The sequence below is a fragment of the Littorina saxatilis genome, linkage group LG12, assembly GCF_037325665.1.
Source record: "Littorina saxatilis isolate snail1 linkage group LG12, US_GU_Lsax_2.0, whole genome shotgun sequence".
Taxonomy (NCBI): Eukaryota; Metazoa; Mollusca; class Gastropoda; order Littorinimorpha; family Littorinidae; genus Littorina; species Littorina saxatilis.
In genome coordinates, this window is record NC_090256.1 from 60,375,197 (window position 1) to 60,393,989 (window position 18,793).

General features: G+C 43.3%; 2 protein-coding genes across 3 annotated transcripts in view; one reads left to right on the forward strand and one right to left on the reverse strand.

The window, feature by feature from the left end:
- The window catches only part of LOC138982431 (serine-rich adhesin for platelets-like), a 33,589-nt gene extending 21,860 nt beyond the window's left edge, over positions 1-11,729 (forward strand). The window contains exons 4-11 of one of the 2 annotated variants that reach the window (XM_070355709.1): positions 285-506; positions 1,487-1,679; positions 2,123-2,203; positions 3,762-3,884; positions 4,696-4,898; positions 5,596-5,761; positions 6,643-6,771; positions 7,423-11,729. In XM_070355709.1, coding sequence (XP_070211810.1) covers positions 285-506; positions 1,487-1,679; positions 2,123-2,203; positions 3,762-3,884; positions 4,696-4,898; positions 5,596-5,761; positions 6,643-6,771; positions 7,423-7,955 — 1,650 coding nt within the window. In that variant the 3' untranslated portion in view covers positions 7,956-11,729. The remainder of the gene's footprint in view (positions 1-284; positions 507-1,486; positions 1,680-2,122; positions 2,204-3,761; positions 3,885-4,695; positions 4,899-5,595; positions 5,762-6,642; positions 6,772-7,422) is intronic. The other variant, XM_070355710.1, reaches the window with a different exon arrangement.
- On the reverse strand, positions 11,315-17,519 carry LOC138982432 (V-type proton ATPase subunit e-like). The gene is made up of 4 exons (XM_070355712.1): positions 17,362-17,519; positions 13,726-13,773; positions 12,786-12,884; positions 11,315-12,308 (listed from the first exon to the last, which is right to left on the reverse strand). Coding segments are annotated over exons 1-4 (255 nt in total). The 5' UTR covers positions 17,469-17,519; the 3' UTR covers positions 11,315-12,307.
- Between the last annotated feature and the right edge of the window lie 1,274 nt (positions 17,520-18,793).

Consider the following 18,793-nt stretch of genomic DNA (forward strand, 5'->3'; position numbering starts at 1 on the left):
TTGACTACCACCATCTTCCCCCAAAACACCAGAACACCTTCCAACCCAATGTCTGATCGGCTTTTTAATTTCTGAACAATTATTTCCTTACCAACTAGCTCGATCAATCTTTTGCCTCCTCATGATGATAAGTGTTTCTTAACGCCCTCACGGTTAAACCATTGGGGGCAAAATGTGCCTCCTCATGATGATAAGTGTTTCTTAACGCCCTCACGGTTAGGGGCAAAATGTGCCTCCTCATCAATTGCTGCTGTATAATAATACTTCTCCCCTCAACCTCCCAGGAGCTGAGCCGGGACACGATGGTGACAGCGGCTAACGGAGAGCAGATGCCGGCTCTGACTGTCTTCGCGCACGTGCTGGAGTTCTTCAGGACGCACGCGCTGCAGCAGCTGAGTGACCAGAGCGGCACGGAGTTCAGGCGGCAGGACGTCCGCTGGGTGGTCACCGTACCCGCCATCTGGAGGGAGCCCGCCAAGCAGCTCATGAGGCAGGCCGCTCTTCAGGTAGGCGGCTTTCTTCTTCCACTTCCACATTTCGATGTTTTCGTCGAATTTTGGCTTAACTCTAAACTTGGCGATTTTTATGTGTTTGTGCTTTAGACTAAATAAATCATTTCCCGTCAGGGCAAATGTGGTATGGCGCGCGCAACCTCGACCTGCAGGGGGATGGTCTTTGGCACATGGTTCACATTTTCACCTTGTCTACCTAGAAACCGTATTTAGGATTTTTAGGAAGGTCCATTATTGTATTCAGGTGAGGTGAGCGATTAGAGTTTGGAATTGCAACTATGTACATCCTAGGACTGTCCTTCAAACAACTCTGATCGTTGGGGTACCCTTTAATCAAGTACGCATACCTACCAGGGATTCACCGTGTGCTGCAATCTATGTTATGAGCTCCGGTGCCGGTGTAACACGAAATTTTTACTCCACGAAAAATTTACTCCGGAGTAAATATTTCGTACGAAATTCTTACTCCGAGTACACTTTTCGTACGAGAAAAGAACTCCCCAAGGCACGAAAAAATTACTCCCTCCACGAAATTTTTACTCCCCATTTTTTTTACTTCCAGTAAAAATCTCGTACGCAAAAATGGGATGCGGGCGAAGGGATAATGCCAATAAGTGATCTCGCGCACACGAATGTCGCGCTACCCTCCTTCCACCCCTTCCACCACCAAGACTAACAGGGGACAAGGGAGTAAAAATTTCGTACACCTGGCATGGGAGGTTAAATTGCTCGTGTTGGGGTGAAGTAATTTATTCGTTATTTATTCGTCAGGGGAGTAACATTTTTGTACGAAATGTTTACTCGGAACTCACCTGTCTTAGGGAGTAATTTTCTCGTGCAATGGGGGAGTGCTTTTTTCGTAAAGGGAGTAACTTTTTCGTACGAAATGTTTACTCCGGAGTAAATATCTCGTGGGAGTAATTTTCTCGTGTTACACCGGTATGATCCTGATTTTGAGACTTGTTCCTTTTCAGGGCGGCATGTTCACCAAAGACGAACCCTCTCAGCTGCTAATTGTCCTCGAACCGGAAGCAGCGTCCATCTACTGCCGGAGACTGCGCATGCACCAGCTGATGCCGGAAGTAGGCAGTGCGCGCCCTCTACAGTCTCCCCGCCGTTCAATGGAAGTGGGCAGTAACCAACCTGCCGTCAGTAACCTCACTGTTGGTATGTTCTGCAACATGATTTTGTGTGTTTGCGTGTCCTTTGTTTTGTTTTTTATGCTTGTTTGTGTTTTGGTTAGACAAGGATTAGGCCTATTTGTTTCCTTCTGTTGCTTTTTTTTTCAATTACAGGAAATAGTATTTCAACTTTTGTGAGGATGCTTGTTGTTTGTTTGTTTGTTTGTTTTTTTGTTTGGGGAATATTGGTTCGTTAATGGCGTTTAATGTATGTGAACTAATTAGGGATTTTCTTTCAAAACGCACAGGGTTTTTTGTGGTGCGTTTGTTCATGTTACGTGTTTGAGCGTTTGTATTCTTTTCGCTTTAATGTGCATATAATTTTTTCAATTCTCTTGTCATCGCCCATTAATTATCTAACCATTTTATTTAATGAACACATTCCGAGGTCCGTGAGTTGTTGTTTTGTCAGTGTTTTTGTTTTTACAGAAACTCATTTTGCAGACGGGTCCAGAAGTACGGAATCCTTGGATTCATTGTCCGAACCAACACTGGAGAGTAAAATGAAAGGTCCAAAACAAGTCTCTTTCCCACCATCTCTGGCATTCCTATCTGTACCCCACTTTTGAGTAAAAGCTGAATTCTGTAATGCTGGCTTCCTTGGAATGTTTCCTTTCAGCTTCCCTTGGCCTGCCCATGGTTTTCATGCCAGCACTCCTGTTATGACTTCAGTGTGTATGGAATGCAAAGCCTTTCTGTGTCTATACCGGCCTGTTTGAAATGTCTTCTTTTTCTATCTTTTTTTATCACGCACTTGTGCTGGGTACATATTTGCAGCACCCCAAGTCTAATCTTGTTTCTGATGTTGAACTAGAATAACGGATGACATTCTAGCTGGTTGGAATGTCCGTTTTCATTTTCCTTGATGTCAGCAACTCTTTCAGCACTTTTGTCGATGTACTTTTTGCCTGAATCTGAGTATTGAATATTGCAGATTTGTTTTCGGTATCTGTTGTGATGATGCAGGTTGTTTCTGGCACCTTTTTGTTGTTTCGGTATAGGTCAGACACCGGAAATAGCATGTCGTATGGTTTGAAGCCGTGTGACCGGTCTAGCATGATGCGGTCGCGCAGCACGTTTTTGTTTTACCCTCATACATGCAATAGGCATAACACCGAAACCACCCTTCTTTGCAAGCATGGGAGTTGATGCGATTCCTCTCCTCTGGAACACCGCCCCAAGCCCAAAGACACCCCCTCAACCGTCACGCCAATCCCACACCCGCCCTCCATGCCCAACCCCCAATCTCCGGATGAACGACTTGATGCAAATGACACACAATCTCCTTGGGGTGCACTGGTGGGGGTGGGGGTTAGGGAGCAAAGGAGAAGGGGTACTTGATTTGTCTGATGATGTGTGTATTTTATTCACAATAACGTCCATGGCATTGTATATTTTCGTCCTTAGTTGTTGATTGAAGATAAATATTAAACTGGCAACTAGAGAAGTGCTTGCACTTCTCATTTGGACTATGCGATGACCACCATCTTAATATCGAGAAAGAGAAAAAATGTATACAGAGAAATGCCTGTATTTCTATATTGATAGAATTCTGTATCTTATACTATTGGATGCTGGGTACCGTACTTCCAGAGAGTAAAGCATCACTGCGTTGCACTTGCTGCGCCGATACATGTGTATAGATCAAATTCGATACAGGTCACAGTACCTCTGGTACATACAACTAAGCCAAGAAAGTTATTGTTTGCTGCGCGCGCGCGCGCGCGCGTGTGTGTGTGTGTGTGTATGTGTGTGTGTGTGTGTGCGTGTGTGTGTGTGTCTGCCTGTCTGTCTGTCTTTGGGTGTCTGTGTCTCTGTCTGCCGCTGTGTGTGTCTGTCTGTCTGTGCCTCTGTCTGTCTGTGTCTGTCTATCGGTCTGCGCGCGTGCGTGTGTCCGTGAGTGCGTGCGAACGTCAATTTGCATCTTTGTATATCTGTGTGTCAGTATATCTGTTACTGTGCCCGCCTGTCTGTCTGTTTGTCTTTCTGTTTGCGCGCGTGCGTGCGTGAGTGCGTGCGTGCGTGCGTCAATGAACACCTGTGTATACGTGTGTGTAAACATGTACAGGAACTCGCTACGTGGTGGTGGACTGTGGAGGAGGAACAGTGGACATCACTGTCCACGAGCTCAGTGCTAGCGGTCAGCTGATGGAACTGCATCGTGCCACGGGGGGGCCTCACGGATCCACTGGTAAGGACTACGGAACAGCCACATGCACAAATCTGTAGGTAACATGTACCGTATTTTCAGGACTACAAGGCGTTTCGCTGTACAACTCCCAACACTAGACGAATTCCGAAAATAACTCCGTCAGGTTTGTTTGGGTTTTGGAAGAGTGAATACCCTTGCCAAAACCTCTGACAAACATTGGAGGGGCCAATCACTAGCAAAGGGTGTTTCGGAAACACGTGCTCCTGTCCGCGTGTTTCCGACACACCCCTCTCCAGTGATTGGCCCCTCCAAGGCCAATGTTTGTCAGAGGTTTTAGCAAGGGTATTCACTTTTCCACAACCCATACAAAGCCGACGGAGTTATTGAAAACGACGTTACACACCAAATAAAGAAAGAAAGAATTTCCGAAAAAGCCATCGATAAGGCGCTGCCGGTGTATAAGGCGAATGCAAAACGAAGTCCAGATGAGGGCAATGGTAAACTGTAATGGTACATGTAACAGTGAAACTGATAAAAGGTGAGCAAGAATGGCACTGTCAAAATAAAAGTTACGATAGAGCCACTCAGATGTGCAAGACAGAAGAAAGCCAACGACATGTGCATGAGAGAACAGCCGTGCAACGGTTGATGCTCATACGCACACACACACACTTACCCACACACACACACACACTTACCCCCCCACACACACACACACACACACACACGGATATAGTGTTGCGAGCGACAACGGAGGTATTACAGGCACTAGAAAACAAAGCTTCAACTCAGCTCCCTCGACGTTCGCGTTTAATATATCCACCAGACCTCTCCTTCCTCCTTCTAACAGGCGTGGACGCTGAGTTCGAGGCCTTGCTGTGCAGCATCTTCGGCGATGACTTCGTGGAGAAGTACAAGCGCCAGTTCCCCGTGGGCTGGGTCAACCTCATGACGGACTTCGAGTCCCGCAAGCGTGGTGCTTCCCCCTTGAAGACCACCTCCTTCAATGTTTCTCTCCCCTTCACCTTTATTAGCGAGTTTCGAAAACAAAAGGTACGTGGAAGAACGGCTTGATCAAAGAAATTCTTGTGTTTTCTAGGCCCGTCAGTGGGTTCGAGTCACGTGCATTACGACTTGATTAAAACGCTCCTGTTGAAATTTAGCATTTGAAGGGGGTATTTTTGGTCTCTCTTGATAAAAAAGGGTACACTGTTGCCGGGTAAGGGGGGAGGGGCTTCTAGATCTTGCAGGACCCTCCCCCCCCCCTCCGGGGCCTAGATCCAGCCCTGCACACACACACACACACACACACACACACACACACACACACACACACACACACACTCACACTCACATACACACACGCATACACACACACATACACACACACATACACACTGGCACACACAAACACACACACACATCAACCCCCAACCCCCTCATTACTGATCAGGCAGCTAAAGTGGGTCGTTCACTATGTGGGGGTGATAAGAGAATGCCGTTAAATCAATTGATCATTCCCGTCAATTGTTAAGGCATTGGTAAGCGTCCTCTCATAGTACGTTACACCACTGTGAACAGCACGAATATGCCTGATTGAATGTGCTTTAGATGACGAGGTCAGGAGCAGTGAAGCGATCGTCGATAAAACGGTCAGGGAGACATTGGAACGCATCAGTACATTCGTAAGTACTAATCATTACAATTACAATCACCTATGACGTCATGATTGGTATTGTTTATGACGTAGGGAGAAGTGGAGCAGGCGGTGAAACGTCACGGAGACCCGGATGTGGAGTGGTCGCTGCAGGGAATGCTGCGCCTGGCCCCTCCCGCCATGAGACGTCTGTTCGCACCTACCCTCGTCAGCATCCGCCAGTCCGTGGGGGACGTCCTCAACCATCCAAACACCAGGGGTAAGGTCTTCTTGAATAGGAACCCCCATTTAGGGCCCCCCAAATTAAGACTTCCTCTTTTTTAAGCAGGGGCGGATCCAGGGAGGTTTCCGGAACCCCCTCCCCCTCCCCCGCCGCTAGCCTAAAAAAATAAAATAAAATAAAAACTGAAATAAGGGGGCCCGGCTAGCTCAGGTGGTAGAGCACTGGACTTGTGATCGTGAGGTCGCTGGTTCGAATCCGGGCCTGGACGGACACCGGTCAACTTTATGTGCAGACCCAGAGACGGTATCCATCTCCCACCCCCGTGTCACCACAATGGCACGTTAAAGATCTTGGTCATTCTACCATAAGTGCAGATGGCTGATACCACCTAAACACGCAAACATCAAAAAGCCGTGAGGGCGTAAAACTCGAATCGTATAAACCAATTCATGTCCAATATAGGCAATTAAGACCTGACGGACAATAAGCCCCTTAGAATTTACTAACTGAAATAAAGAAAAACTGATGGCTCAGATTGCTCCATTTTCCTTGATTATTATCAACATTTTCCGGGGGTAAACCCCCCCTAAAAAATGATGTGATCCGCCCCTGTTTAGCCCCTCCTTTCTCAGATTTGTTTGGTCGAGATTGTTCAGAACCTCTGTAACCATGGTAACGTTACTTCCATTTCAAGACTCCCTTATTTTTAAAACCTGATTTTCTCCCCTTGTTTTAGGTCGTGACTGAAAGACGTAGCCTACAGACAGAGCCATAAGACAGAGAAGAAGAAAAACAAAGAGAGACAGAGAGAAGTACAAAAACTCGCATTTGACCGTATCGCCTAGAATCCTTGATATTTCGAGTCAAAATGTAAGATTTGTGGTAACTTTTCACATGATTATTTTTCATGCAACTAGATCTGCAGTACCTGTTTCTGGTTGGAGGGTTTGCCGAGTCTCCTCTCCTGCAGCACGAGATTCGCCGAGAGTTTGGTCACCTGCTGACTGTTCTCATCCCGCAAGACGTCAGTCTGGCCGTACTCAGAGGTCAGTCACTCTTCCATGAGCGTGTTGTCGGTGTTGATCATGTTTGGTGTGCACGATAAGATGGCCCACTGGGCGAGAACCGGGTGGGTTGGATTGGTTGACATCTCAAACAACTCTCAAATTTCCCAAGTGTGTTACTTCCTGGTAATCTTGAACTATAGTGTGTTAAATTCATAGCTCAGAATCCAGTGGCATTCTTTTTAAATGGCTCTGAATTTTGAGCTTTGAATTGAACACACTATAGTTCAAGATTACCATGGTTTATAGCCAGGTGCCTCTTTCTCAAGGCACATTGCATTTGGAAGTGATGTTATATCCTGAAGAACTCTAACATTATGCGTTTTAGCTAGTTCTTTGATAATGACGTAATATCCGTCGAGACATTCTTTTACGATCCAGCTGGGATGCCGTGCCTTGCGTGTTGATATATATCGCATATGGATCTAGGGCTAGATCTTCTGCCATAATGCCGGTAAACTGGTTTGAGTTTTCGGTCACATAAAATAACTGATGACCATCGTAATTGCAGCCGTATGCACTTGTGCGTTTCGTTTGATCAAACTTATTGCGGCTGTTGAATATGTTGTTGTAATTGTTTGGTATCAGGTCACTGATATCACCTGGTCTACTCTTGTTTTTAACTCTTTTAAGGTGCGGTCCTCTTCGGCCTTGACCCCAAGGTGGTGAGCGTACGCTGCGCGCGGCTGACATACGGGGTGGGCATCCTTAACCGTTTCGACCCTACCCGGCACCCCGTCCAGAAACGGGTACACCAAGATGGGGTGGACTGGTGTACGGACATTTTCGACCGTTTCGTGGCCATCAACCAGCCGGTGTCGTTAGGAACTAGCGAAACACGTCGCTACACCCCTGCACGCTCTGGTCAGATGCTCATCGTGCTCAATATCTACAGCAGTATCCATCCCTCTCCTAGCTTCATTACTGACCCAGGGGTACGCAAATGCGGAACTCTTTATCTCGACCTTCGTGACCGCTCGCACAGTCAAGGTGCTTCTGAGAGTGCGGGAGGGGAAGGAGAGGTCGGGATGGTGGAGGTGGGTGCCGATCAGCCTCGTGAGATCCTTGCCCGGATGGCTTTTGGGGACACGGAAATCAATGTCAGTGCCCTTGACGTCGCTTCCGGCAAAGAGGTCAAGGCTGAAGTGGACTTCCTCAGCGGTTGAGATGCTGTGCTGTGTTTTGTGGACTTTTGAGTTGCTTTTGTTAGTGTTTAAGTTGGTGTTTTTTTTCAATATCATGAACAGTATTTTACGTGGAATCACGAGTTTGTATTCTGACATGCCTAAAATATTTCATAAGTGAACAAGGTTTCTGCCCCAGCCAAGTTGAAAAAGTGTATTGTGTTTGTAGTCATGAACAGTATTGTTGAAGTTACTAACTTGTTTTCTAAGGTAATTGAATCATTTACAGCTGACTTATGTTTTGCAGGCCTAGTCGAAAGTGTCTTAGATTCTGATTTGATATGCCTCAAGTTTCCGTTAACTTTATTTGATTATGAAGTTGTAGAGCTTTGTGTGTTTACAACCTTATATTGAATGCGCATTTACAATCAAGTGTCTGAACACATACACACACACAAACACAGAAAACGGGCATGTGTGATGACAGCTGGATACTGGTATTTAAGTCAATGGTGTAACTGTTACCCATGTGGCCATTTACCTCTTAGATGCATATCTTGTTATCTCATTTTAGATATGAGAAGTTTGACACTTTGTGTTTTGCATGTTTGTTTGTGTGGTTGTGCTCGGTTCCACTGATCTGGCATTTCTGCTGCTCCCCTTTTCATTATTATTATTATTATTACAGTATTATGAACATTTGTGCGCCTAATCTAAATATAGCCCTGAGCGCTTACAAAATATACAATACATAGTGAACATTATACAAAACACAAATCGACAAGGACTGACCAAGACACTCGGACTCATACACTCGCAGACAGACGCACAGCGAGAACGCGACGCACTCACTCATACCAACTACAGGCACATGCATTCTGAAGACGGAAAAACAGTCATAAATAAATAAATAAATTATTGGATACATAAAGTTAGTTGAGAGAAGAAGAATAGAGCTGGAAAGGGAAGAAGAAGGAGAGAGAAGGAGACAGATTAAGGACCAGCAGGAGAGTGGGATGGGTGGTCATTATGAATCTGTTTCCCATCATACTGTCGGTGGCCATAAGCAAGACAAAAGTACTTGGGCAATTGCACCCTGAATGTAACTTCCTAAGGCATTAAAGTATTGATATTATGTGTACCAGTAGCCAGAAGTGTTTTCCTTGTGTGCACTTCCTTTTTATCGTCATAATTGACTCATTCATTGCTGTCTATCATATTACCCCATAACCCGTTAACATAGAGAATCACCTGATTTTTGCAAGTTATGTGCTCGACAACTGTCAACATTCCTTGACAACCCGTACAAGCCCGAGTTATTTTCGAACATTGTCTAATCCCAACAAGCAATGATGCAAGGGAAGTAACCATACAAGAGCCATCATATGAGCTAGGACCAGTTACCTCCCATAATGAAATGTCCAATTTTGGTGCATGAATTTCCTTCTTCCAACTAAGCTTTGGCACTCGCAGGGTACTTAGCATCCCATCATCAAACTTTGGTTATAAGTTCTTTCATTAAAAACTTTCATAATGAAATATTGGTATGAGCTAAGCGTCATGTCCAAAATCGATGATACCTGAACTTGTTCTGGAGCCGTCGGTAGCAACTGAAAATGATGGAATATTTCCATATAAATAACCATAATTAACCCTTGCACTAGTGCAATTCTGTAACCCATGTAACATAGCCACTGGTGAATTAACAGAGAGAAAAATAAAGAAAAACGGTCATATAGGTTTTCGCATCCATGGGTCTGGGTGGCCGAGTGGTAAACGCACTTGCCTCGGAAGCGAGTTCAACCCTGGGTCAGGGCGTTAGCAATTTTCTCCCCCCCCTTTCCTAACCTAGGTGGTGGGTTCAAGTGCTAGTCTTTCGGATGAGACGAAAAACCGAGGTCCCTTCGTGTACACTACATTGGGGTGTGCACGTTAAAGATCCCACGATTGACAAAAGGGTCTTTCCTGGCAAAATTGTATAGGCATAGATAAAAATGTCCACCAAATACCCGTGTGACTTGGAATAAAGGCCGTGAAAGCTCGCCCTAAAAAGCTTGAGGTTTGCTGGCCGATGTGAATGCGTGATATATTGTGTAAAAAATTCCATCTCACACGGCAGAAATTAATATGTAAAGCGCCTAGAGAACGTCAAGAGCTATATAAATCTCCCCATACAATACAATACAATGGGAGGTAATCGGAACCGACCAAGCAGACTGAGCCAGTAGCGTGACATATATCGTGACAACCAGGTGACAGTATATGTAAAGTAGCGCGACAACCAGCCTAAGGGTTGAGATCAATTCAGTAGCAAACTTCTTAACACAACAGTAAGCAGCTATGCGTTTAGGGAACATTAATTTTAGTGTTCAAACTAGCGTGAACTTGACCATAATGAATCTGTAACTTGTTTACATACATTACAAAAATCATGTTTTATCACCTCATATTGAGTATCCCTCATGCATACTGTACAGTATCCACTTTGTACTTCAACATAAAAGCTTTAACTGCCACATTTTACTTTGTTACACAATGAAACCTCCATTTTAAGACTTCCAAAACTCTTGAGAAAATTGCGTTGTTAAATTGAGCTAGTCTTTAAATTGACAGGTGGTAGGAACATTAACGTCTGCAAAACCAAGTTCTTAAAAGGAGACGGGATGGGGGAAAGGGAGTCTTACATCAGGGGGTCTTCTTCTTCTTCTGCGTTCATGGGCTGAAACTCCCATGTACACTCATGTTTTTTGCACGAGTGGAATTTTACGTGTATGACCGTTTTTTTACCCCGCCATTTAGGCAGCCATACGCCGTTTTTGGAGGAAGCATGCTGGTTTTTTTCGTGTTTCTATAACCCACCGAACTCTGACATGGATTACAGGATCTTTTTCGTGCGCACTTGGTCTTGTGCTTGCGTGTACACACGGGGGTGTTTGGACACCGAAGAGAGTCTGCACACAAAGTTGACTCTGAGAAATAAATCTCTCGCCGAACGTGGGGACGAACTCACGCTGACAGCGGCCAACTGGATACAAATCCAGCGCGCTACCGACTGAGCTACATCCCCGCCATTAGGGAGTCTGAAAAGGGAGGTTCCTCTGTACCTATATGTATTTTCAATTGTGTCAATACAACTTTGTACATTTGTAAGCCGCGGAAATGTATCATCATGTAGTCCAGTAAACTTGAAATAACAAAAAAGGACTTTTTTTTCACATTTTGGATGTTGATGCGTGAAGATGACCAGATGATGCATTGACTTACAGTGCATTGAAAACTGACAGACAAAAAACACAGAAAGACAAACAGCACACAAAGAAAAACAACTAACACACAAAGAAAAACAAACAACAAACACAAAAAGACAACCTAGGAAATAGAATGTAACACAACATAGTTGATCTGCTTTCTTCCATTTATTAACTACATGCACAATCTTCCTGACATTCAAAACGCAAGTCATTCAAACTCATACTTCAGTTTCAAATCACAAATCTATGAACTGAAAGAAAACAACAAACACTGCTGGAAACAAAAACACTTTACATGAAAGATACCCTCTGTACATGTACTTCAGCCCAAGGAAAGGCATTTGAGAAAAAATCTGTTTTTACCACACACTCAGTCTCTTGCCCTCTCTACGTTCTGTTCTGCTTAAAACTGATAAAGAAATTAGAAAAACATGTACATGGTCATGCGTTTCATATTTTACAAAAGTGAAAGCTACAGTTACACATCTTCCTTCTCGAATCATAATTTAGAAGATACATAAATTAACAACCAACATTCTGAAAATGTGTACCAAGAAACAGGACTTCAATCAAAGAGAAAAAAAAAAGGTTAAAAAAAATACACTAATGTCAGTCATTCATTTGTACTCTATAGACAACTTACTACTGAAATAGTTTACACCAATTCAGATTACACTAATTAACACAGCAATTTACTAAACATATCACAATTTTACAGGATCCTGTTTTAATGTGCACATGTTCCCAAGATTCAATCAGCTTCAAAATCCTGTATCAAGACAGAGTGCTTCTATCATCATTTGCTGGTTTCTACAATAAATGAAACAAAACCCATCAATGTATGTGTACCAAATGCTCTTACAACAAATGAAACTTTGATTGTGTGTTAGTGTGTGTGTATGTATGTGCATGCGTGCGTATGGACATGCGTAAGTTTGCTGTTGGGTTGTGGCATGCTGAATTTTTTCTGTGCATGTATAAAATGCAGAATCAGCAATGACTTTGAATTTTGATCTAATCAGCTACACATACTGAAACAATTCTTGTCCTTCTCATGGGATTGGGAATGTGAGTAATCTTTTCCACCCTCAAATGAATAATCCATTTCTGTTAGTGTGAACCACCAGGTTGGCATTGTGGCAATCTGAAATAGAGGAATGACGTATTTGAGTGTACACCAATGCAATGCAAGATCTATCCGTTATCTGGTCAAAAGATGTTACAGTTACATAGATAATAGTCTACTTCTGGATGCTTCTGATTACAATGGAACGCCCTTTGTAAGACTTCCCAAAATGTGAGAAAATGGGGTCTTAGAACAGAGTGTGTACAGCATTTTGACTGTAAATAAAACAAGAAAACTTGAGACCTTTAAGGACCCTCATAACATCTGAAGTGACAGTGCATAGGAAACTAGTACACACAGAAAGATCAAGTGCCACATGTGCACTTCTAACCCTGGTATTTTCTTTAGCACTTCAGTACAAGAAAGACAACGGTCAACGCCAAAACCTGCCTTAAAATTTCAGAAAATTGTATAAACCTTTGTGGCCATTTACTAGATTTAGACAAATTTGCAGAAGAAAATGAATCCAAACATCATCCCTGTGTGCGCACTCACCAATCTTTGGGCCATTCCATCTGTATCATCCTGATGAGGTCGGTCTCCAGTTGTGGGCCGATCAATGGATTCAGCTGACACAGGTAAACTGAGATCCAGCTGCAACACACAAGGACCAATGAACACAATATCATATGGACCCCCCCCCTCCCCATTTTAAAACAAAAAATCTTTTAACACTTACTACCACACCTTTGACTATGTTGACCAAGTTTGTTTTTAGCCAAGACCAGCTGTGCTGCAGCAGGTCACTCAGATTTGTAGTAACTGTGTATTCGCTGTGTATCAACACGCTGGAATGCAGGCGTAAGATCGACGTTACAAGAAGCGACTGAACTGACGGTGTGTACAGGTATATCCGTACCAGGTCAGATAGAACCATATGAGTGGGTACGGATATAGATATATCCGTACCTGGGAGACAATGAGTTAAAGGAGGCTGTGGGCCTTAAAATGGCGGCACACGTTTACAGACGTTATGAAAACAAAATCTGAGAAAGTAAGTCTAAGGTGTTGACATGGGGGGAATATTAAATCTAGGAGTAGGAGTTTGAAAAGGGAGATTCTAATGTATGCTTTCTTACTAAGTCTTATTAAGTTTAACATTAGGGGTCTTCACTGTATATTTAATTCAGATTAGAGTAAAGAATTAAAAGCCCTCTCCAATTGCTTCTTCTTCTACTATAAGTTTCAAATTATATACAGAAAGCAAGACTAGCCGATTATTTTGAGGACTGACATATTTATGACATTGACAGTTTAAAACAAAAAAACTAAAAATCTTCTTACTCTTTTTAGTTTGCCCATCTGTTGTTTATGAAGATACAGTATAGGGATTTTCCGTCAAAACTTAACAAGAATTGTACACTTAGTTAAACTAAATATAATGTATTAATGTTATGACTACGAAGTTAAGGACCAAAGTATTAGCTATACTTACAACAAATAGCAACATACAGCTGTCAGGATGAGACAAATCTGGATGATCCTGCAAAGAAACAAAAATCAGTAACTGTCAAGATCTTTTTAGATCATAAAACTTTCAAAAAGCAATTCACCCGATTTTTTTCAAATGCATAAATAAGAAGTCAACAGTTGATGTATGCATAATTTTAATGTAAGTCACTACATGTATGACAAAAGGGGTCTAATTGAGCACAAACCAGGTGCATAGTCTGTAGGTGGTCTTCCTGTAGGTTCACAGAAAACGTGGTTAGGTAGAGTTCCTCATGGTTTCCATGGATCTCATTGGACGCCATGTGTCATTTTGCTACACCCTCAAAAATACTGTTTTTCCCCAAAGTTTGATGATTTAGAAATGTTCTGACACAAAAATGTACTCCAAATTGCAACAACAAAAATGCCATTTTCACCTTATTTGTAAAAACATGTGCCAATTAAAACATTTTGCAGTGGCTTTTCGATTGCAGTTAATGTGATGTAACGCATTACTCAACAATGTAAATGACCACTTGACTAGCACTCAGTGGAATTGCTTTGCTGTTCTACCTTCTGCTGGGTAGTCAAGTAAAGAATCATGGCGGTGTACAGGTTCTTCAGTCTGATCAAAGTAAAACTCAACTCAGCAGTTATGAGTTTTGGCAGTCTCGCAGAGGGCACAGGACTGAATCTGATGTCTTTTTCACCAGAAATTCCACCTGGGAGCATTCCCTGTATGCAGGTAAAACACCAGCAGGAAGTCCACCTACAGGAAATGCACCCACATTCGGTCCAATAGGAAGGTTTCCGCCAGTTATCTCTCTGAGGTTTTGGGTACGTTCCCCTTGCGGGGGCAAAAAACATCGAGGTCACAAGCAGGGTCAAGGGGAAGGTCGGCCAGGAGTATGACGGCTTACTAGTGCCAAAACCTGGTGTTACCCATTATCACGTGATAATCACTAATTAACGCTGTCAGTTACTGTTTTCATCTGTTAGTTACTAATTTTCACGGGAAAATTACTAATTTTTAGTTTCGGCACTAGCAATCCATCAGGAAGTGAGCCAAAACTAAAAATTAGTAATTAACAGGTAAAAGTTAGTAATTTTTCCGGAAAAAATTCAGTAATTTTCCGTAATTAACACGTGAAAATGGTATTACTCATTTTCCCTTAATAATTACAATTATGAGGTTTTGGCACAAGTATAAGCCGTCATACAGGAGACTATAATAGGAAGGTTTCCGCCAGTTATCTCTCTTTGTGGTTTTGGGTGCTTAGAGAGTACCGTACCCCTTGCGGGGGAAAAAAACATTGAGGTCACAAGCAGGGTCAAGGGGAAGGTCGCTGGGCGGGCAGGAGACTATTAGACCCAGTCTCTAACTCTAACACACAGTAACAGTAGCACTAACTTTCAATCCGTCCATCAATATTAATTAGGCAGTGGCTCAAGAACTGATGAGCCAGTAACAGAGCCACCAGGCTGAAGAACTGGCACTCTGGACTAGCTCTTGAAGTAGAGGTTCCTTTTTCATTCGAGAACTGACATGACAAGTCATTCATTAACAAAGATAGGTTTGTAAGTTTAATGCAAAGAACTGTGTGTTCGTAGAAATCAATTTAAGACTTGAAAAGACTCGTATCTTGGCCACAGCATGTCCATGAGCGACTGACCAAAGCGAGAGGCGTGGTTCACTGGATCAGCACAGACACTGTTGAACACGAGACCCGAGATTTGTTTTTTCTTTGTTCCCACGTTAATGATTTATGCACTGCAGTTAACTTCTGTTTAGTGATCAGTAGAAAGTGAGTCCATGCTGCTTGCATGATAATTTTGGGAAAAGTCCTTATTGGTCCACTGATGATCGGTACAGAGAAGGGGACGAAATATGGAGTAAGAAATACCAAGAAATAGAAGGGAAAATATTCTGTCAGTGTCAGAGAAAAAGGGTTGTAATGTTGAGGGAGCCATAAACAAAATAGAGGTGAGGTACCAACCACTGGGGTACTACTTTACTCCGAAAACTTCCACACAAAAACCCCATCTAAATCAATCTTCAAAGTGAAGCTTTGAACATGTCTGTGAGAAGTCATGCCTGATTCATGCTACATGCACCCTAAATTTGTGTGTTTAGAGCCGGAATTTCTACGAAGTCGATGCATCAATTTCAATGCATCATTGCATGGGTGGTCACTCTTGTTACTCTAATTCTAAAGGCAGTCAAGCACTACTTGATGACCTCATACACACATGGATACATGTATACAAACGCGCTCACGCAAATGAATAACTTTCTAACGCTCACATTGTTTGTTTGTTCGTTCATGGGCTGAAACTCCCACGGCTTTTACGTGTATGACCGTTTTTACCCCGCCATTTAGGCACCCATACGCCGCTTTGTGTGTCAGTTTTGTGTGTGTTTATCCCTAGCGTACTTTGATACCATGAATGAAAAGCGTGTGGTGAGAAAGAGTAGGCGGATAGCTTCAGATAGGTCCCATGTCCTAGCCCACCTCTATGAACTCCTTCCCTCTGGCCGTAGACTTCGCACGCACAAAGCTAGGACACTCAGGCTGCAAAACAGCTTCATCCCCAAATCCATCACCCTTAGCAACATGGAAACACATCCACATACCCGACTCAGCCCCTCTTCTGCCAGTGCAATCAGTAGTAATGTACATGTATGTATTGGTTTTATGTACAACCGTATATTTCCTGCGATATAAGCGCAGTGCTTTAAAGATGTCCATGTTATATAGTGCTATATGTTTTATGTAAAATCAATGTCTTGTTTGTATTATTGTTATGTACCACCCCTGAATTTCTCTATGAGATAATAAAGTATTCTTATTCTTATTCTTATTCTTATACCATGAATGGAAAGTGAAGCTTTCCTTCGCAAAATGGTGTTGAATGATGCTCCGAGTGTTGATGTGGTTCAGTGTCTGGTCTTTAGAGTACACCCCGAGAATGTAATCTACTTTACAGCAAAGGTCGTGCAGCATCAGATTGTTTTCGTTTTTTTGTACTATTAGCATTAATCTTATAATCAACTGAACTGCTCTGCGTTCCCACCGCAAAGTGGTGTCAAATGGCACATTCACTTCGCGACCGGAAGTTAACGCTGGAGGGTATACAGGAGTCAGAATCTTGTATAGGCCTACACCCTGAGTGCGTATAACCAGTGCGTACACGTATACATATTTATAATTATGTTCAATAGTTTCACTCTTGTCACACTTACAGACATTCAACCTTTCCTTGCCCAATCTGTTCATAACCCACATTGAGATTATTACACGAGTGTTTAAACCTACATTTATATATATGACAGTATGAAACTGATCCCCACTGTGTAGGCTATGCATTATGCATGCATCATTCATTGATGATCGTGAATCGGATCATTGCGAACAACCACTGATAATGAACGAAATGTCCATCATGTCTCAGACACTAACATATGAAATCAAAACTTTTCTCGAAAACTTACATTATTTTATTGTGAAGAACAAGGGAAGGAGTTAAAAGCTACGCTTCAAAGATGCTTATTTTCTTCACTTGTGACTCTGAGTGATGGGTGTTTGTCAAGCGTCGGTTTCGAATTATCCCCTAAAACACGAATACGGCAGTAGTTTACCCTTTGTTCGGCGACTTCCACATCAAAAACTGGATCAGAATGGGCAGGATAATTCCTATGAAGGCCCAAACGGCCGAAATGATTCCGACTGTCGTAGCAGTATTCATCTTGCTGTGAAGACCGGAAGCGCTGTGTACGAGTCACATGACCCGGGTCTGACTAATTACTACGCGACCGCACGCGACCACACGCGACCTTGCACTACCTTGCGCGACCTCAAACTAAAGCATGTACATGTAATATTTTTATATCTTCTTCTTCTTCTGCGTTCGACGGTTGTGTCTAGGGTCGTAGTTCCGCTGCTGTCGTGAACTGGAACGTCGCTTTCAGGTCTTCTGACGTTCCCCAGAGCTTGGTCTCCAGTGTAGCTCCTTCTGGCCAGATCTGGTTCCGCAGCAGGGTGAAGTTTGTGCATGTATTCAATACATGTTCTACTGTCTGGTCGGCCGCCCCACAATCGCACAATGCCGACTCTGCTACGCCGATCCTTTTCAGGTGCGCTTTAAAGCCGCAGTGCCCTGTACGCAGCCGGAAGATGGCAGTCTGCTCTGCACGGCTGAGGCGGTGGATGGGGTCTTGGTCTGGCTTGTAGCCTCCGTTTCTTTCTTTGAATGCTGTCTTCCAGCGATGCTTGATGAGGGTTTTGGTCTCTCGGAAGGACAGGCTGGTTTCTGGTTGTTCCTGTCTTCCTGCATCTTTGGCCAGACATGATCCGCCTTCTCATTTCCAGCGATGCCGCAGTGCGCTGGAATCCACTGCAGAACTACGGAGGCTCAGTTCAGTGGGACAAGTCGTTCAGGGACTTCTTCAGCTCTTCCACGAGGTGTTCTGCAGGGGCAGTGACTGAGGACTTGTAGTGCGGACAGGCAGTCAGAGAGGAAGACAACCTTGGGTGGGGTTTCCTCAAGAGAGGTGAGGAAGTCTGCAGCTGTATGGAGGGCAACAACTTCTGCTTTGAAGTTGGAGCAGAGAACACCGCATGGTGTGGTCAGTGTCTCTGGGGGTCTTCCTGGCATTTGAATGAAGACGCCACTTCCTCCATTCTTGGTTGTGCACTCTGCCGAACCATCTGTATAAGCGAATATTTTTATATAATTATATAGTATCTCCACAACAATGTCTGACTTTATACCAAGTTTTAAGTCAAAGAAAATAAAAATAACGGAGTTATAATGTATTTTGCGACGAGCTATCGAGCGAAAGTGAAAGCATCGTGGTTCAGCGTCAGACCATGTTCGCATTGATTTAAAAACGCAGGCTCAACCTCAAACTAAATAATATTCATGTAATATTTTATATATCTAGTATCTTCACAACATGATCATACTTTGAACCGAGTTTTAAGTCAGAGAAGTAAAAACAAAGTTAATTCTGATGCATTTTCAAAGAGCTAGCGAGAAAAAGTGCAAACATCACGCCCTGCACCCCGTTT